Consider the following 21,818-nt stretch of genomic DNA (forward strand, 5'->3'; position numbering starts at 1 on the left):
AGATGGCAGAAGTGATGCAACCGGAAACTGTAATGTCTGAGCTCAAAAAAGTTTCCCCACGTGATAGTCTTCTTTTTTTTTTTTTTTTGCCAATGTCCCTTTAGGGGCTCCGTACAAAAGAACAGCGTTTTACTGTTCATTGTTTAAATGTTTTATTAACCCCCAAAAGGAGAAAAAAACAACGTTTGAACAGTAGTGTATATATTAATTTGAAAACAGTTTTCCAAAAGTGTTTTACTGTTTGTATCACTATGCTTTTTTACTGAAATTGTGCCACTATTTACAGAATAGTAGGCAAAAATGGCTCTCCAACATGTTTCAATATTTAGGTTAGCTAAAATAGACTAAATCACTAATACAGTTCATAAAAGGCTTTGAAAATTCAAATGAAAGCATTTCTTATGAATACTAGACTTTTTCCTTGCTAAACCCTTATTTCCTCCATGATGTGACTGAACAGAAAGATGCCTACAGTAACTGTGAAGGAAATACACTTCAAAGAAACCCTCTGGCCCTGAGTTAACTTCCATTTGGAGGAGAAGTAGTAAAGCCTGGAGTCCGGGTGCCCAGGAGGGAGGGGTCTTGGTCCGGGCAACGATCATAAAATGGCTACATTTCATTCTACACAATTAAGCACCGGCATTTAGCCCAGGCTGGCCGAGGGAGCAGTAAAATCTGACAAATGACTTACCTCCCATGTTATCACTAATTCCGATTTGGTACCTCCTCCGCCTCCGACATCAGTGGGAGCTATGTCAGGCACTGCGGGCAAAAACCCAAAGAAGAGATTAAAATGCTGCCGGCAGAGCTCTGATTGTGATTTTGTATTGTATGTTTGAGCATCAAAAGTGTATTTAAATTTTCATCACAAAAAGACTCTAAACTATCTCTTTCACAGAAGTTATACCTTCTTTAAACCATCCCTCAGAAATCTGTGAATAAAGGAATGCGTTTTTGGAATAGGTTTGAGTGTTGCATGTGGAATAAAAGTGATGGATGTGACAGATGACGGGAGAATTGAGGATGTATGGTCTGCTCCAGTGCTTTCAATTTCAGTGCCTGTCTGGAATAAGTCTCACACTAGCATACTCACTAGCATCTTCTGTTCTGATCTTGGTAGACGGGGGACTGGGCTCTCCCATCCCAACACTGTTACTGGCCAGGACTCTGAACTCATATTCCACCCAAGCGTTCAAACCCACCACGGTTGCAGTCAGAGTGTTCCCATTGATCACCTCAGGAACTGAGCATAAGAAGAACGGTAAAATACAATAGCAACTGAAACAAAATAGTTAAAGCATTAAAAGTTTACACACTAAAATGACTAAAATGAAAACTAAAAATAAAGCTAAATAAAATTCAGAACTAATAAAATGACAACATAAAATTATTAATGAAAATTACTAAAATAAAATAAAATTACATAAAACTAATAAAATTGAAAAAGCACATTAAAAAAACTAAAATTCTAATTCAAATTGCTATATATATATATATACAGAGAGAGAGAGAGAGAGAGAGAGAGAGAGTTTAAAATTACATAAAACTCATGAAATAAATAAATATAGATAACAAAATAAAATAAAAATAGTAAACATTTAAAATTTAGTTTACACAAAAATGTTAAATAACCCAACTTTATATATATATATATATATATATATATATATATATATATATATATATAATTAAAACTAATAAAAATTACAAAAGCACATAAAAAATGAAACAGCAATTCTAATTCAAATCGTTCACTCTCTAGTAATTAAAATCACACACACACACACACACATATATATATGTGTGCGTGTGATTTTAATTACTAGAGAGAGAGAGAGAGAGAGAGAATAATTTGAATTAGAATTTTATACTTATATATAATATATAACTATATACTATATAAGTATATAGTTGATTATATATAATTAAAATATTATATAGTAATAAAAATGAAATCTAATAAATGCCAGTAACAAAATAAAATAAAATATAAAACTAATAAAATTTTTAATAAAATAAATATAATATTCAGCATTTTAATTAAGATTTTAAAATGTATGCTGATTCAGATTTTTTTGTTCTTTTCACATTTAAAATGCCATGCAAAAACATTTTTGCATCTTTCTGTGTAATACTTCATAGTACAATTTAATTACCTAATTTATTTTATATTCCACACTAAAGGTAAATCAAGTATAAAATGAAGTTAAAATTGGAGTTAGAATGGTGTAAAACAAACAAACAAATACAGAACTGCCAAATTGTTTTATTTATTCTCATCTGTTGGCCTCCCATATACTGACACACAATGGCATATGTCTGTGATGGGTGATGTTGTACCTGTGTCGACAGCTTGCCAGCCAACAGTAAAAGGAGTCCTGGCCTGGATGACATATCCAGTAATGGGACTTCCATTGTCCTGGCCTGGGCTCCAGGACAGCTGGGCCGTGCTGTCGGTGACCTCCTCCACCACAACCAAGTCTGGGGGGCTGGGGGGACCTGACTCAATCACACAGCCCATATGGAATTGAATTAATTAGGGGTGTTTGATTATACTCCACACCTGCTCAAACGTTAAACTGGGTCCATGCATTGTGCATATTGATGACTTAGAAACTGTCTCACTCTGATAAGAAGACAACTATTTGTTTTTGGAGTGTGGGTTCTAAGGTGTTAGACATGGCGAGCGGTTTGTGCTTGGACATGCTTGCATGAGTTTTAGCAAGGGCAACAAGGTGTGTGTATGTGTGTACACTTGTATATGCGCAACTAAATGATTCGCATTTCTGCTCCAAATAACTCTCTGCCATTTAAATGTTTTCTCTTCATTTGCACTGCATTCTGGGGGCCGTCGTGCTGCTTAGCCGATGTGTAAATGAGCCAATTAAAGACATCCTCTATGATAAACAGCTCCTCTCCAAACACCTGGGACAGAACCGTGACGCGTAATGGCCATGAATACCAATGTGACTCACAAAAACAGCAGCGAAGACGAGGCCCCATAAAACATCCCAAGTGACACATTTAGCACTCTCTGAACTCTTGCTACATTAGCAGTGCCCTTTCATTGAAATACACACCTCGCAAGAAGCTCTTCACTGTGGAAGACGGTTGTGTATAGTATATATATATATATATAAAACAATGGGCGCAGACGGCAAATATATGTGGATATATAAACCGAAGACAATTTGTTCCTACCTTTAACAACCAATATTGCGTCAGCAGACAAACTCTCAACGTCTGTGTCAACGAGACAAACGTACTTCCCACCGTGATTAAGCTGGATGTTTCTAATCATAAGATCACCGGAAAAGCTCTGTAAGAAAAGTGAAAATTAAATTACAAATCTTAATTATTAATAATAATTTCTGTTGTTAAAGCACAAGGCACCAAATCCACTCTACTGATAAACAGTAGTTTCTGAAAGCATGATGCATTATCATTCCTATCATATTTCATGAATCAAAACATAACCTCAAGGCATGCTCTGTATTTTTTGGCTGGTGCCATGAAATTCTGGCACTATTTCAAAATATGAGAGAACAGGTACTAGAAACCAAAGATAATTCAGTGGCTGATTCAGATTTTTTTATTCTGTTCACATTTAAAAGGCCATGCAAAAACATTTTTGCATCTTTCTGTTTAATACTTCATAGTGCAATTTAATTAGTTAAATTATTTTATATTCCACACTGAAGGTAAATCAAGCATTAAAAAAGTTCAAATTGGAGCTAGAATGATGTAAAACAAACAAACAAACAAACAAAAAATGCACACTAAAGTGATACTGCCATTTGTTTTTATTCTCATATAGAAAAGTCAGAACTGTACATGTCATATTCAGTGGTATTTTATTTTGTATTATTTTTACTGTTTACTCCAGGGTTATTATAGTTAACTAAATCTAAAACTAAAATAAAAAGAAATATTTTACTTGAAACCAACTATACTAAAATTAAACTATGACTATACAGTATACTACTAACTAAAATACAAAAAATAAAAAGTTGCCAAGGCAGCATTTCTCATTTTTATTTAGTTTAACATGATGTACTAAAACAACTAAAACTGAAATAAAATAACTGGGGGAAAAAAAAAGAAGAAAAAAAGAATAAATAAATAATATATATATATATATATATATATATATACTCAAATAACACTAGTTTACATGGTCATCAAAACAAACAAACAAACAAATAAATAAATAAAATATCTGCTTTACACAAGAGAAATCAGATTTGGGACTTTTGCCAACTGCAAGTAGCTTGAGTAACAAAGGGCCTGTTTTCAACAGCAATCTGTGTCTAGTATAGTGTGTTATGATGTAATTATCACCAAAAAATGCAGCTGAAGCAGGCGTGCTGATGTTCCCTCTCATACTAGCTGCAGATTTCTGCAAACTCAGACACTCATCCCTTCCTTTAAAATGGCTGCTGTGCTCTGAGATACGTGTGGACCTAAATAAACAGTCTCAGTGACTAGCCTCCGGGATTCACTCAGATCCAGCTCTCTCAGCCACACAGGAGCTCAGTAAAACACACTCACTGTGGCTAATTGGCAAGACCATACTAATTATTTCACAATTACATAAACCAGGACCAGGTAAATGAGCAAAACACATGCAGAGTGAGAGTTAATATTGTTCCAGATAAGCATACAGCAAATTAAAATCATAACGAATCTGCATATCTAGTACAGATTTCAAAAACATGATCTTTTTATATTTTAAACGAAGACACTGCTAAGTATAACACAGCACAATGTGTGAAAGAAGCAAATTACATTTACTTAAACAGAAAACACTTGTTCTGTGGTTCTGATTAATTGACATTGACTGTCTCATTTTATCTGATCACATTCTAAAATTAAATAATTATAAATAATAAAATACAGCATTTATTTATACTACTTTTCCTATTAATTAAGGATTAATAAAAAAATACAAATAAAAATAATAATTAAATTAAATTAAATTAAAGTAGGTTTGCTGACACAATTTATCTCCCAGTTTCTCCCTGACTTTTTATCCAGAAGTTCATACAAGCTGAATCCTGTATATTGCATTGAAGTCTCTAGTGGTCTACAAGCCCCAAACCACAGAGCACTACTCTACTGTAATAGAACATGTAAGCATCTGATGCACTATAAGCTCTCATAAAAAATGACCAGCACTTATGTTTGACTGTGGTTTCCTCTCCATCAAGTTCAATTCCTATGAAAAAATGCCTTAAACTCAATCAATATCAAAAAGAGAGCCCATTCAATGGATAGATTCTAAAATTTCAGGATTGGATGAGAGGACTGCAGAGCGGATGATGTTTAATTATGGTAATGCACCCATCAGAGGCTGTTGAGAAGGAAGGCATAATCTTTGGGTGCAGAGGAAGTGTGAATCCCTGAAAACCATATCTCATATTAACCCACATCTGCATATGTCAATGTCATTTGTAATTGCCCTTGAGAGAAGCCCCATGTATCAACTTAACGTAGCCACTGCCACATGACAATAAAAGGCAAGGCTTGGCTGTGGGTTTGAGGGGCCTGAATCAAGATCATGAAAATGGGACAAAGCGGTGAATTATTAATAAATAATATTAATATTTATGTTTTTATTTTTATACTAGTGTTATAATATATTTTGTTTAAATAAATTAGAGAAGCTAAATATATAGTATAATATAATTTAAATAACATTTTCTGCTGAATTAAATTCAAGAAGTTATGAACTGCCCTGCAGCAAATGAACCATCTGGTCCTGTGATTTTCAGAAAGAACCTTAGCCTGTGCTCAGGTTTCAAATCCTCGAAAGAAAATTATCAAATGCTGTTTATTATTCTGCTCAAACCCCAAGCCAACCAAAGGAAAATCTAAACCAAAACAGCTAAATGGAATGCGACGCAACACAAAGCGTTTCTCAAGGCAACATTTCAATTCATTGGAGTCCTGTGGCAATAAGGAATTGTCTCCCCTGAGATGTAAAATGTCCTGTGAAACTGGAAGGGTAAAATGGGAACAAGACTCTTAATTGATCTGGCCTGTTTCCCTGGTTCACTCTGTAGAGAGCAGCTGTTTGGTATACATGTTGAATGATTCACATTCAATGTAGGTCAATGATGGAATGACCCAGAACAAGATGGCAAAATTTATCCCAAGAATCCAATTTCAAAATGCAGACATAATGGCAGGCAAGTCTTTTTGAGAGAGAATATTCAAAGTCCCAATGGCTTGTTCCTGTCCAGCACAATGATTAGATTAAAACCCAGTTACAGTACTTCAAGTGCTTGTGTTTGAGATCTGTTCAATAAGATGGCATTTTTTACATGCTGGGTTCTTTTGTTCGATTCAAATGATGAGCACAAATAACTAAAACTAATTCATCTGAAACTCCTACTCAGATAAAATAAATGCTCTAACTTATCTTTGAATTTGTCCAAAATATTACAACCTGCATTTTATTGTACAGAATTCTCATGCCATATTTCTTGTAATGTATTAAAATGACCATATAAAATGACTACATTTCTGGAGCATTTATTTATTTATTATGAAAAACAATTGTAACATTTCTTATTGTAATTTAGTCATTCATTTCAGACCTTTATAATTAAACAGACTGCACACGTTTTTGCAGTCTTCATAAATGATTTGTGAAGGTTAGATTATGTCCACACAGTACATCAAACCCTTTTTTCAAAACAGCAAGGAAAATCCTGTTTTCCGAGATATGTTCCCTATAAATTTTTCATGCTTGGAGTTGGTGGTGTGGGATGAGGGTGCTGAGGTTGAAATACAGCCCTAAAACCACAATACTCACCCCTCCCACTCGCTCGAAGTGGTTGGCGTCCTGATGGAAATCAATGGGCTGACCGTTGAAGGCCCAGGAGAAGGCCACGTCCAAGGCTGGATCGGCAGTCACCTGGCAGGGCAGCACGATGCTCTCACCCACCGTGATCTCTGTGCTGCTGCTGGGGCCCTGGCTGATCCTCGTGGGCTCTGTTAGTTACAGTGTCAACATAGTCTGTCAGTTTAGCTCTGGGAGACAAACTGAGGCGAGAGAACCATTTCTGTAGCCAGGCAAATAACAAGACAATCTTTTTTTTTTTTTTTTTTTAAATCTAGTGAGCTGCCACCGGAGGAAGCATTTTAAAGCATCATCGGCATGATCCCGACACATGGCTTCATAATTATTCTGCTTTATAATATATATAGTACATATAACAAGAATTAAGACAAAATAATGAAATTTATCAATAAACTATAGTTCAAAATAATTAAAAGCCACCCTTTTAGCCCAAGATTCTACACAAATAATAAACTAAAAAAATCTATTTATAATACAAGGATGAGCCACATTTGAACTGTTAAAAATAACTCAAAAATAAATTTTAAAAAATTATCAAGAAACTGAGAGGGAAAACCATAAATCTAAAATTGTAGTGCTGTCAAACTATTAATCGCGATTAATTGCATTCAAAATAAAAGTTTGTTTACATAATATTTGTGTGTGTACTGTGTATATTTATTATGTATATATAAATGCACACACACACACATGCATGTATATATTTAAGAAAAATGTTATGTTTATATATTAAATATATCTATAAATAATATAATTTATACAAATATACACTTATGCATGTAAATACATGTAAATATTTTCAAAATATATACATGCATGTGTGTATTTATATATACATAATAAATATACACAGTATGCACACGTGTTATGTAAATAAAAACCTTTATTTTGCACTAAAAAAACCCCAACAAAAACAAACAAACAAAAAAACAGAAAATCCAGCTTGAAAATTTTCATTTACAGAAAAAAATAAAACTGAAAAATTCTTAATAAATTGATTTAGAAATGTTAAAATGCTGGCACCAATGTTTTTCAGAAATGAAAAAATTCTAAATATTCTAAAATAATTGTAACAATATGTTACTTACATTACTGTTGTCCTAATGAGCAGCAGGCTGTGGGTTAGCGATTTTACCGCATTCTACTGTGGTTTATTGCTGTAATAAATAATCTTAATTTCTAGGTATTATACTTACAGTACTATACTTTCCATATGGGGGCTATTAATTTGAGAAGAACATAAAGTGGATTTTAATAAGAGCCAAATGAATTGGCAGCATGTCTTCTGTGAGCAGAATACAGTTGACTGAAGACACTTTGTGAGGGAAAGGTCATTTTAATTAAATTACATTAAGGGGGTCAACTGCTGGTGCATGACAAAAACATAATGAGAGGAAAATACATGGAAGGAAAAGAAAGAGAAACCCTATAAAAGACGTATGGGCTCACGCAGAGGCCTCAATGGTATAAAGCTAATGAGTTTCTTCTGATTTACCATGAAAATACTGCTGATTAAACCCATAACCTATATAATGAAGAATAAAAGTGAGGAATAACATTCATCCTATAGCTTAATGAGGAGATAACAATCCACACGGATAATGGCTACAGCAATTACGGATGACCTTAACAGTGAGTAATTAGTGAAACATGGACTGGAGGGTGTGGAAGACTGAAGCAAGAGGGCACATGAACTACGCAGAACACTAGAGAAGAGAATGTTATACCTTCCACAACACAGAAGGCTCTCTTAAAGTGACAATTCACCCAAAAAAGGAAATTATGTTATTTACTCAATTCCATGTTGTTCCAAATCCGTATGACTTTCCTCCTTAAGTCACAAAATGAGAATTTTTTTTCATGCAATAACAATTAACAAGAAATAGCCACAAAAGCATTATCAGGGCTCGACAATAAGAATTGCTTTATGGACCGGGCATGTACTGTATGTAAAACAACAAAATGCAGTGTTATTTTGATTATTCAATTTCTGTAACTGAAATCTACAAGAACAATTCATTGAAGTATCTATGTTTGATCTGTGAATGGATGCAATTTTTTTTTTTTTTATCAATAAATCAGTTTGTGTGGTTCACAAACCGAATAATTCATTCACAAATTGGAATGACTTCTCAAGTTCAACTTTAATGCCCAATTCCAATTGACTGGTAGTGACTGATAGTGAGCAAAGACATACAGACTTAAAATACAGCATGATTCATATGGACTACTTAAATGTGGTTGTTTTGTGTCCTTTTCTGAAGCTTTAAAGCTCCAGTCAGCATTTACTCTAATAGCATTAAAAATAATGTACAGTATGTTCTTCATATTTTCTTATTTTGTGTTCCACAGAAGAAAAAAAATAAATAAATCATATATGAGTTTGGAACGACTTGAGGATGAGTAAAAGATGACAGAATTAACATTTTTGGATGAACTATTCCTTAAATAGGAATTTGAAAAGATGTCTTAAAACTTTTAGACATAGAGACTTGATAACAAAAGCCATTTGTCTTGAAATAGTGTAGCGCTATTGTGTAGGAGTTCTCAGTGCGCTTGATTATATAAAACAAATCTTACGCTTTGTGATTTTTTGACTTGAAAGGCTGACAGCAGTGACAACAGAAACTTAGAAGAATGGAGTTGTCAGTTGGCTAATACATTTCTTGAAACAGCTGAAGCAATGCATCATGATATGTGCCAGATGTGGCATTTCATTCAAAGCTAATCATAGTTAAACCATCAAGAATACAGTATCTGAGTCAACAATAAGAGTGGACTGGACTATGTATTGTCTGCACAGAAAAAAAAAAAAACGCTGTTATTCATCCAAAACTACTTTAGGTCCTAAAGCTAAACGATTATCAAAAGAATCCAAGACTATTTCGAGAGAGATGAATCAGCTTTTTATTTTTTTACAACAAAGAAATTTCATTATGTCTTTGTTTGGATAATAAAAAATGCGTCTTTTGTCTGGCTTTTTGCTATTTCTGATAGTAATAGAGAAAAGAAAGGGGCTGTAAATAATGGGGTGAGAGAAAGAGTGGAGAAACCAGATCTGAAAAAAAATGTTGCAAGCCAAATTCGAACCTCAATATGCTCTAAACCACTAACGTTGATCTGAAAAACACAGTGACTTACCTGTGATTATCAGCCTTCCTGTTGTGCTAGCTGTGCCAAACTGATTTTTAGCGATGCATGTGTAAGTACCTCCATCTCGCTTAGTTACGTTGGCAATCTTAAGAGTCCCATTTGGGAAGAGAGAAATCCTAAAGGTGATGGATAATTTATTAGCATCGCAAAGACTCACATGGCTTCAGTGTGATAAAATATAAACTCCGAAGCTAAATACCTTTCGCTTCTTTGCAGTATCTCAGTCCCTCTTTTCCACAGGCTAATGGCTCTGGGCGAAGCATGTGGCCTGCAATCTAGGCTAACGTCACTACTCGAGCGAGCCTTAAGCACTCGGCTCAGAGGATTCTGGGAGAAGCTGGGAGCAGAGGCTGTAGGAGACAGAGAGATTTGGTCCTCAGACTCACACTTAAAGCCTCAATGGAATCTGTGATGAACAGCAATTGACGTTCAAACAGCCTCTGGCAAAAAAAAAGGAAGAAAGCCTTTTAGAAAAGTCTAAAGGACTTAACAAATAGAGCTGTCCACTTCCACTGGCTTCTTCCAGGCCATTTGTCTTAAACTAAAACTTACATTTTACTGTGCCGCTCTGTGCCGTGTCTTCAATAGACGCCATTTATTTGAAACTGGCCTCGTGCGCACAATACTGACCAATGTGTCATGATTAAAATGAATGAATTTCAGTATGCACAGACATAATTTCACAATCAATACTTGGGAAATATGAATGTAACAATGGAGCACTCAATCAGATGGATGTTTTCAGTGCTGCCTTGTAATTTGAGCCTGGGCTGTGACTGCACAATAAAGTTTTAGCATTCAAATGAAGGATGGAAAGCAGGCAGTGAAAACACAGAGGTCGTACCAAGCACCATCAGTTCGGCGCTGGAATAAATGATGCCGTGCTTGTTCTCTGCCACACACTGATACATCCCGCCATCTGAGAGGTTTAGCGAGGAGATGGAGAGAGCGCCGTTCTCTATTTGCACTCGGCCCTGTAGACATAAAAACAAACAAGGTAAAATGGTTGCTATGCGGTTGCTAGGGCATTGCTGGGCTGCTTGATTACATGGTTGCTTACTGGTCCAAGTCAAAAGAGCCAAGCACCAAGTTTCTATGATATTCTGGTTGCTAGATATGGATTGGATCCTTCATTCAATTAACTAAAACTAAAACTATAAAAAAGATGGATACTTGAAATAAAATAAATGTTAATAACATTTTTTATTTTTTTTAATTATAAAAAATTAAACTTAAGCCCTATTCGGATGGTACTAGTTTTCCAGGGGGTCGTTAGAGAAATTTGTGTTTCACAGACATAATTTGCAATTTTAATCCCGTCCGAATCTGCCACCTCTGTGTTTTTCTCACACATCTGTAATAATTCAGGAGCAAATTACTTACTGTTTTTTTGGCAAACTCAGTGATCCTCTGAGAAATCAAATCCCGTCTGAATGCGGATGTCTGTGATTGCGACAATATTTTTTATACAACGCGTTTCTTTGTGTGTTTCGGCCAACGTGAACTACCATAGATGCTCTAACTAATGCGTGCATTTTTGATATGTTTGTAATTGCACTCAATTACATAATGTTTTAATTACATATGTATCTTTACAAAAATTAAACATGGTTTTACTACAAATAATAATAATAATAAAAAAAGTTAAACTAATGTAGCCACAAATTAACCATGGTTTTGCTATACTACCCATAGCTTAACCATGGTATTCGTTGTAAAACTGTGGTTATACTAATAGTAATCAATCCGAATGATACGTAATGCACGCATACACGGCACGTAATCTCTGCAACGCCCAGATCCGAATCCAAATTGGTACATGAAAATCAATAAGAATCGAAACTCAAATGTAGTTTAGAAAAATAGTCCCGTCCGAAAAGGGCTTCATTTTATTTAATTTTCGCTAATTGCCAAATAAATCTGTTTTATTTTCATTTAAGCTGATGTACTACAATGTCTGTAACTAAAAATAAAATGCATAAAAAAATAACAATTTTTTTTTTTTTAAATTAGACAAAACACAGAACAAAATTACTAAAACTTTAACAAAAATAAAATAAAATAAAAATCTATTCATCAATAAAAACTTTAATAGTATTTCATTGATACTAAAATAAATAACTGCTTCAATGTAAGACTATGGGATTTCTTTGGCCCATTTTATCATCTGCCAGGAAAAATTTAATTCTGAACTATTTTGTGTAAATAAATTAAAAATAAAACATTTAAAGCTAAAATCAATCATTTAAAAGCTACACGTGAATTTAGCCATTACATCTTTATAATGTACCATATGAAAATTTCTATTTTAAGATTTTTTAACAAATACATCTAACAGAGTTATTAAATTGTGTTTTAAAGTGAGCGGAAGATAACGTCAAAAGTAATCAAAATGTAAAAACTAAATAAATAAATAAACCGAGCAAGAAAAATCCTATATCAGCCAATGTATAACCAATATCAACCAATAAAAAAACTCCAGTATTGGCTGATAGCCAATATATTGTGCACTCCACCATGAATGATATGGCTTTTTTTACAACACAGCTGCACTCTAACACTGAAAGTATGTAGAGTTGAATATCTAAGGACGGGTTAAGAGAGGGTGGAGGAGGTTATAAAAGAGAATAAAGAAAAATGCTGACCCTCTGCTCCAATGAACAGAAAAGAAATGTTGAACATAGCAGTGAAATACTAATGGCCAATTCATTTGGCATGGGCGCCCAGTCGGAAAAGTATGTGAGACAGGTAGGGAGGTGTTGAGCTGATGGTCCTGCTAATGGAATAGCAGACATTTAAGCCTATCGGCTGTTCTTAAGGGCTGAACTCAGCACAAAGAGTCACAAGGAGAGATTGACGTGATGTGTGATGGAGGGGTGGGGAGGAGGTACAGGTCACTCTCGGCTTGAATGCAGGTCACATCTAATGGAGTCTTTCTGCCTTATAACTGCTGATGTTTGTTGATGGGAGTCTCTCCTACTTAAACAGCTGTTGGCTTCTTTTTTGCTTCGCTTTTATGTCAGCAATGAGAATTTATGTTTGCATTGACCTTGAACTAAAGTAAGTGGAGATAAAGCTTTCAGTCTCATTAGGGGCCTTTCAGAAGCCGCAAAGTACCTCTGACATAAGAGATTCTCCATTCTTCAGCCAGCTGTATGAGGGTTTTGGTTTCCCATTTGCTTTGCACTCCCAAAACAGATTCTCCTCAATGGACAATGATGTGTCCGTCATCGTCTGCAGCCAATGAGGTGTGGCTATGGAAAGAGAGGATATTAATAAATCAAAAAATGAATGAAGGATCGATGATGGACAGATACAAGAACACACATAAATTAAATGTTACTTGCAAATTAAGACCAGCCATATTACCCAAGGCTGATAAATTCAAAGGCCTTGATGACAGAAACAATTAAAGTAAAAGTTCACCCAATAATGAAAAATTTGTCATCGTTTTCTCACCCTAAGGGTAATTTCAAACCCATATGACTTTCGTCTGTGTAAAAATAACTGAGATGCTAGGCTCTTCCTGGTTGCTCTTTTTACAGTAAAAGTAAAAAAACTAAATATAGCCTACCGTTGTGAAAGAAGTCTCTTTATTATGTGAAGAAAAATACAATAAAAACAGCAATATTGCAAAATATTATTACAATTTAAAATAACTGTGTTCTATTTGATTATAATTTAAAATGATTTATTTCTGTAATGGCAAAGCTGAGCAGCCATTACTCCAGTCTTTAATGTCACATGATCCTTTAGAAATCATTCTAAAATGCGGATTTGGTGCTAAAGTATCATTCCTTCTTGTTATTATCATCAGTGTGTTTCAACAGTTATGCTGCTTAATATTTTTTGATGAATGAAAGTTCAAAAGAACAGCATTTATCTGAAATAATTATTTTTAAAGTTTTTTTTTTAAATATCTTTCCCCATTTTAAACAATTTAATAAAACCTTATAAATAAAAGTATTATTTTCTTTAAAAAACACTGATTGAACCCAACCCCAATTTTTAAAAAGTATGCATATAATTTATATACTGTACATATAAAAGAAAAGAAAAAAACAACAACTCTGAGGCATAGATTAAATAACAGTATATACAAAGTATATATGAACAGTGTGTGTCACACACTGTTATATATATTAACTATTCCTTCAAATTTACTTGATGACATACTTTTGTTGCAAATCCTAACCCACATACACTCAAATTGCTCAAATCACACAGTGTGACCCCTGAACCCCTTTCCAATTCTGATTATTAATTATCATTATCAGAAAAGGCTGCAATATTAGAATCACATAAGCTGCTTCACCAGCTCTGAATGGCTTGCCATACACCCACTCGCTAGTCTGTATAATACTGAGAGCATGCTTGACGTTCCTATAAAAACAAACAATAGACGACCCATTTCACAAGAGCCATGTGAATATGAATCTAACTACTGAAGTGAGACGCTCAGTGAATATGTCAATTCTATCACACTATGGGCACATGCTCCATTCCATGCTACAAATCCTTTGACCTCCTTCTGGAAGCTTTATTATCCTTTCGGCTGGCAAACACTCCACTGCCACGTACAGAGCCTTGAGTTCAATTAACAAATTCATATGATTGCATTTCTCCCCACAAATGTTAATTTAAAAGGCCCAGGATAAGACCCACGAATCCTTTAAGACTGACACCAATCCAGTGCTTTTTAAACTGCTTGTTTTTTGCAGGAAGTCAAATAGTGGAACAGAAAATCTACTTTGGCAAGGCAAACTCGCTTTTTCATTTATCCTACTGAATTGTATTACAGTTTCACAGAATACAGACGCACAAATTGCATTTAGGCAGTCAGTGCAAATACAGAAAGCCCAAAAAGACTGCCAAGTGCGTGTTAGATTTTATTATAGGGTACAAAGGGTATAAAATTATTAATACAACAATGCCATACATTTCAAATTAAGCTTGACTTTTTATGGAATGCCACTGTGACCTTCTACAATGAGGTGCTCATTGCAGAAGGTCACAATCACGTGCATCATGAAATGTCATGTCTCTCAAGGACACAAGTCAAATGAGACCCTGGTTGTGACATGTTCTCACTGTGAGTTATGACACAAATGGCATAGCGAGGTCGAGTGCGGTTTTACGTGGCATAATGACAGTGGAAAAGTGTCATAATTATGCCACTCAAGGTAGTTTAGAACTTTACAAGCACCTATAGTATCATATTAAACTTACAATCTAATAAAATAAAGTTGTAAATAATAAAAATGTATATATATTTTTTTTAAATTTCAATTGCAATCTAATACTTATTAAATTCATTGTCTTAATAAACTGATATTTATACAGTTGGATCTGCTGCAATCTCATCTAAAATAAACTATAATCACTTATCCTGTTTTCATTTTTCTCTACAGACAAAACACAAATCATATAATGTTCTTTTGCATAAATGCAATTCGCATTCTATAAAACACCTCCAAATGAATAAATAACTGCAGTAACATAACCAATGCCACTATCTACTGATTTATTAGTGCAGTTTCAATGCAGTGCAGAAATGCCATATGGCAACAGTCATGTTTTTTCAAATTACTGTAAAGCTTTATGAGTTGTCAGCAAATCAAAGAACAAATTCCAGAGGTAGAAGAAATGCACACATATGTATAACAACAAATTGAAGGAAAATTATATATTGACAAGGTTGTTTGTGATAAATGGTAAAAGGAGACAGTTAAAATAAAATAAAAATTAATTAAAAAAATAGAAATCATGAGTGAACAAGAACAACTCACCATGGAAAGACACACGACCCCTCGCAGCATTCTTTCCGCGACTGTTTTCCGCTATGCACTCATATGTCCCTGTGTCCTCTTGTTGAAAACTCGGAATCTCCAGAATGGCGTTAGAATTTTTCAGTTTGACTTTGTTTGGGAACGAAACGTCACTGGTTCTTCTCCAGCTGATCTTGGGAACTGGACTGTGAATCCGGAACAAAGCCACCATTAGAACATGTTTATTCCCTGGGAATCAAATCATTACCTTGGTATTGATTTTATCAAAAACAACATACATTGCATTCAAGCTATACATTGTATTATTATGTGTAGGTCTTGCTTTTACATTTTGTGCATTTGGCACTTTTATTCAAAGCATTCAAGGTATTTAATCATTCATGCATTCCTTAGAACCAAATTCATGGCCTTGGTGATGCTGCCACAATATCCTACCAGCTACAGGAACTTTTTCTCATTCCCAGAATTCCATCTGTGGAATTATAAGGTTAACTCCAGAATTATGGTTCAACATAATGTTCGGTGAGAGGGAATCAGTTTGGCAGAAGCTTTTATACAAAGTGGCATACACTGCATCCAAGTTATGCTTTTTATTATTAAGTGCAGATGTTGTATTTATATTTATCCATTGGCAGACACTTTTATTCAAAGAATTCAAAGTATTTTATTAATCATGCATGCATTCCCTTGAAAACAAATTCATAACCTTGGCATGGCTAGTACCATATTCTAACAGCTACAACTTTTTTCATTCACAAAGTTTCATTTGAGGTCAAAATTATGGTTTAATGTAATGTTTGATAAGAGGAAATCAGTTTGGCAGTTGCTTTTATCTAAAGTGACATATATCGCATTCAAGCTATGCATATTAATAATAATAATAATAATAATAATAATTACCAGTATATAATTTTAGGGTCAGTACAGTTTTATTTTTTTATTAAAAATAAAAATAATTTTATTATTTATTTATTTAGAAATTAATACTTTTATTCAGCAAGGATGCATTAAATTAATCAAAAGTGTCAGAATTTATGTAGCAATGTCAACTTATCATTCCTAAAAAATCCAGAAAAAAACTGTCAACACTGAATATAATAAGAAATGATACTTTAGCACCAAATCAGCATATTAGAATGTTTTCTGAAGGATCATGTGACACAGAAGACTGGAGTAATGGCTGCTGAAAATTCAGCTTCGCCATCACAAAAATGTAAAATATGCTAAAATAGCAAGCAATTATTTTAAACTGTAATAATGTTTCACAGTTTTACAGTTTTTATTGTATTTTTGATCAAATAAATGCAACTTAGGTGAACATAAGAGACTTAAACATTAAACAATCTTACTGACCCCAGACTTTTATAGTAGATGCTTTTATCCATGCATTTAACTTTTTGCATTTTGATCTGTTCATGCATTTCCTAGGACACAAATCCATGACACACCATCCTGGCATTGCTAGCATCATGCTCTACCAGCTACAGCAACTTTGGAAGTAAAGTGAGGAAGTGAAATTCCATAATGTTTGGAAAGAAAATCCATTTCCCCCTCATTTCTTCAAAGCTGTACCCTATTAAGAAAATCTGAGTGTGAATGGATCTGATTCACGAGGGTGACGCGCTCCTTGTATGGTGTGAAAAGCTATCATCTCCCGCTTTTTGAAAACCTGCATTACCCCCATCTTTAAACGACAACCCTTCTGCTCTTCGTTTGAAAAGAAGCTTGCAGCTCTATTTCCACACTATTTAAGGAGTAAATCTTGCAGGTCATTGCTCTCTGCAAAGCGGGCCATTATGGTGAAAAGCTCTCTGTAAAAAGCTTCTGTGACAGATTGCAAATCGTATTAAGAATGAACCTGAAGTGCTGATCACAAATTCGGTGTATTTTATAACGCGGGATAAAAATAAATATCGCTAAGCAAGGGTGTGAACTCAGGCAACAGTTTGCGGCGGTAGAACGCAGACAGACGCAGGTGCATGCATGTTGGACTTACTTTCCCAAGGCAAAGCATTCTAGCTTCAGCGTGGATCCTTTAGCAGCTGGAATGGTGTCGGGGAAATGAAGCTCTATTTTGGGCTCGTACTCTCCCATCGCTCCTGCCATGGGCAGACAATACAGCACAGATGCATACGGCACTGTCATTCATGATTTATGATATACAAGCTTTGTACTCCAGAATACAAGCAAAACAACAACAAATGGCAAAACACAAAGACCTGTCAATGAGCAGGGAAGCTGAGAAGATTGTGCCAAAAATACAGAGACATGTTATTAAAGATTTATGGAACACACATAATAAAAACAGGATCCATCTCAAATGGAAATGTGGCCTCCTTTGAGGCATTGTCAAGGGTGCAGGTTAGTGTTCTTAAAAGAGGCAGTTTAGCTTTCAAGACAGTGGCATAAATACATCTCTGACATTTACGAATGAACATCTCCCTAAAAATGTCACAAGCTTCTTCGACCCAAGTGAGATATACTGTTAAAAAATCTGTGAAATCTATGGTAGTAAAACAAACAAACAAATCAGACAGCTATAGTTGCCAGAAATTTACTGTAAAAAAAAATAGGGTGCCAGCGTTTTATATTTTAGAGACTGAACTTAAATTTACAGATAAAAATGTATATTTCATTAACTCAAAAGATTTTAAATACAATGCTAAATATTAAAACATTTTTTTTTTTTTTACCTTTATAATGTACTGACAACCACCTTAAAACACAGGTGGTAAATATAAAACCACATAATTAAAGTTTATGATGAGTACCTTTGATGAGTACTAATATGTAGAAAGAACACAAAACATCATCATGGTAACAAACATGACACCAAAATAATGCAACTTTTTTTAACATAAGACGTAACAAAAAAAAAAACCTAATGTACGTATTTGATAAGAGAGAGAAAAAAAAAAAAAAAAAAACCTAAGGAGGAACAATTATTTTAATCATGCTAAGGATGTCAATTTCCATTTTCACTGTGAACTATAAGATGCCTTGTTCTTTTTCACTTCCAAAAAATGTAAATGTAACAGTATTTTACTGAAAAATTACATGAAATGTCCCATTACATCTATTACAGTTTTTCATCTAGAGGCCTGTTCACATCAGAAACGACAGCTATAAAGATAACTAGGCCTATAACGATAACTATATTAGTGTCCACAACATTCTGTTTATTATAAGCATAAGCTGCAGCTATGACATCTGCTACTTTAAATTCTCAAGCTCTTTCAAGCAGGATGGATTCTGATTGGATGTCAATATTTTTATCATTCATCATTCAAAGTGATTCCAATGATATTGTTCTCTGTGCCATTATCTTTATAGTTGTGGTGTGAACTATTCTTTTAAATTTAAAATGATTTTTAAAACAATATCTTCATCATTATAGTTATCATTCTTGGTGTTAATGGCCTTAAAGGGATAATTCAACCAAAAATGATTTGCTGTCAGTTTCTTGCACAGACCGATCTTTTCACGTCATAAGCTCTCAATATATCGTCATAAGCCACAGGTGTTCATTTTGTGTTCCTTGACAGGACTTTTTTCATGACTTCTCAAAAACGTGCTGCCGCTGACTTTTACGAATCACCAAGGACCACGATTTCAGCTAAAAATAATCAGTTAAAAGGTCACCTATATCTTGGATGGTCTGAGGATTAGTATTTTTGGGTAAACTATCCCTTTGAGGGAACTCACTGTTAGCAAATGAACAGGTTTTTAGCTTAGAATCTTTTGCGGTCTTTTACCATCATTTTTACAGTGTATACTCCTATATTGTGTTAAACGGTGCGGTATTTGACTGACACCCCTCTTACCGTCATTTCTCAGAACTAAAGGTGTTGGCGAACTGAACACCCTCTCCTTGGTAATAGTGTTATTAACCACACAGGTGTAATTCCCAACATCAGACGGTTCCACTTTAGCTATGTAGAGATTCCCCGTCTCTTGGGATACAAAACGCCGGCTGTCTTGCTGGACAAAGTGAGGGTATTCATTGAAGACCCAGGTGAATGTGAGCTCTAGAAAGATGTCAGAAACAGAGTGTTAGATCCTGACACAGACATTTATACTTTCAGAAAGGTGTTGAGTCACTTTGTTCGGTAAACTATAATCTCGGCTCAAAAGCGTGTACAAAGCGTCTGCATTACACCACTCGCTTTGCCTCGGGCTGACCTCCTTAGGGCAGGTAAGGCTCAGTAAACAGAGCGACTCTTCCTTTGTGAGGCGGCAGGAAAGGGAGCGAAACAAACTAGATTAAAGCGCCTCACTGGCACTCTTATGACACATGCCCTGTCCGGCTTCACCGTGGCTGGGGACGGAGGCTTCTCTGTTGGCGTCATTCATGCATGGCTGGCTCTTACTGGAAAGGGTTGAACCAAAGAAGACCGAAGGCCCTGCCACAGTGCATTAGCGTGTCATCTACAGAAGACTGAGAGGGGGAAGGGAACGGGAAAGAGAGGCTCGTGCACATGATGCAACTGTTGGAAAGGTGTACAGGATGGCTGCCACTCAAAAAGTGTCCCCCGAGACTGCCCCACCCATCCTAAGACGGGGAAACACGCTGGCAGGCTTTTTGTCGTGAAGTTGAAAGCAATTCTTTATGATCAGGTTGGCCCGGGAATCCCTGCATCAGAGCTCTGTTAGCTGAATAAGAAGCGATATCTTTTGTCAAATGCGCTGAACGTAGAGGAATCGAAGAGAGAAATTGCGATGGTTACTGAAAACACAAACAAACATGCTGTTCAGAAATACAATGGAGGATCTTTATGAGGGTGTCTGATGTTAGAGGTCTCCACTGAGAAAAATAGGGCAATCATGGGATACTTCACATGCAACACGGTCTCACTCCCAACTCGTCACATATTGACGTTCGGTCAGGACCCTTTGGCGTCACTTTTTGACGCACAGGGTACCTCTTTAGCGTATTTTTTCGACGTGCAGGGTCCTCCGTTGCTTTAAATAAGAAACCCTTAGCATCAATATGCCGACGTAAAAGGTTTATCGTCATGATTAAATTATATATTGGGCAATAATATTGCCATTATTGCATATATGTTGGGGTTTGTCACAACAGTTTTATTTATTTTACACTATTTACACATTTATGAGCACGTAACCCAACCCCTGCCCCTAAACCTACCATTTGTCAATAAAACACAAGATATAACAGGCAGATACAACTACTGTCATAATTATTTAAAAAAAATAATATATATATTCCAAGTCTCTCGAGGCAAAACAATTGATTTGTGAGAGGAATAGATGTGATCGCCGTCTCCGTCCACCGTAAAACTCTTCCTGTGTACGAATTCAAAAAATGCCGCCAGAAGAAGCCTTACATTAGCAATTGGCTCTTGTGTGTCTCGTGACGGATTGCGTCATGCTGTTGTGTCCTACAGCTGGAAAATAATGGCCAACAAGGTCAAAGTCAAGAGATACTTGTTCTGAATGTACTAAATGTGCCACCATTCAGTCTTTTTATTCAATATATCCATGTTTATGAATGTAATTCATAGAATTCAGCAACAGAAAGAGCCACACGATTGAAAAGGCACATTGAAAATGTATTTTGATCAAAAATACATATATTTAATCATCCAAAATCCTTCAGATCATTCTAATATGCAGATTTTTTTTATCAATGTTGAAAAAAGTTGTGCTACTTTTTATGGAAACTCTGATACTCTTTTTTCAGGATGATTTAATAAATAAAAGTTCTAAAAAACAGCATTTGTTTTGTAACATAGGCTAAATGTTATTACTGTCATTTTTTATCAATTTAAATTAAATAATTAAATAATAATAAGAAGACTAAGAAGAATAAGAAATCTTACTGACTCCAAACATTTGAATGGTAGTCCACTTTTAGCAGATGTGGAGCAGAGAATAAATTTGATCGCATACTATTTTTCAACATAAAACATACCGTTACCTTGGAAAATTTTTTGAATATGTTTTGAATATTACTAGAGTAGAACAATAAAGCTTCCTCTACTATG

The 21,818-nt window shown here is 34.9% G+C and overlaps 1 protein-coding gene across 5 annotated transcripts in view; it reads right to left on the minus strand.

Annotated features, from left to right (window-relative positions):
* cntn3b (contactin 3b) overlaps positions 1-21,818 on the minus strand; it is a 65,025-nt gene that overhangs the window by 15,956 nt on the left and 27,251 nt on the right. For 3 of the 5 annotated variants that reach the window (XM_058779964.1, XM_058779963.1, XM_058779965.1), the window contains 12 exons: positions 19,635-19,838; positions 17,807-17,909; positions 15,811-15,995; positions 13,139-13,275; positions 10,866-10,995; positions 10,221-10,371; positions 10,010-10,137; positions 6,821-6,999; positions 3,202-3,319; positions 2,341-2,499; positions 1,094-1,243; positions 692-762 (listed from right to left, as the gene is read on the minus strand). In XM_058779964.1, coding sequence (XP_058635947.1) covers positions 692-762; positions 1,094-1,243; positions 2,341-2,499; positions 3,202-3,319; positions 6,821-6,999; positions 10,010-10,137; positions 10,221-10,371; positions 10,866-10,995; positions 13,139-13,275; positions 15,811-15,995; positions 17,807-17,909; positions 19,635-19,838 — 1,715 coding nt within the window. Of the gene's footprint in view, positions 1-691; positions 763-1,093; positions 1,244-2,340; positions 2,500-3,201; positions 3,320-6,820; positions 7,000-10,009; positions 10,138-10,220; positions 10,372-10,865; positions 10,996-13,138; positions 13,276-15,810; positions 15,996-17,806; positions 17,910-19,634; positions 19,839-21,818 lie in introns of those variants that run through there. The other 2 variants (XM_058779966.1, XM_058779967.1) reach the window with 2 other exon arrangements.

Source organism: Onychostoma macrolepis, chromosome 06 (assembly GCF_012432095.1).
Source record: "Onychostoma macrolepis isolate SWU-2019 chromosome 06, ASM1243209v1, whole genome shotgun sequence".
In the NCBI taxonomy this organism is placed as follows: Eukaryota; Metazoa; Chordata; class Actinopteri; order Cypriniformes; family Cyprinidae; genus Onychostoma; species Onychostoma macrolepis.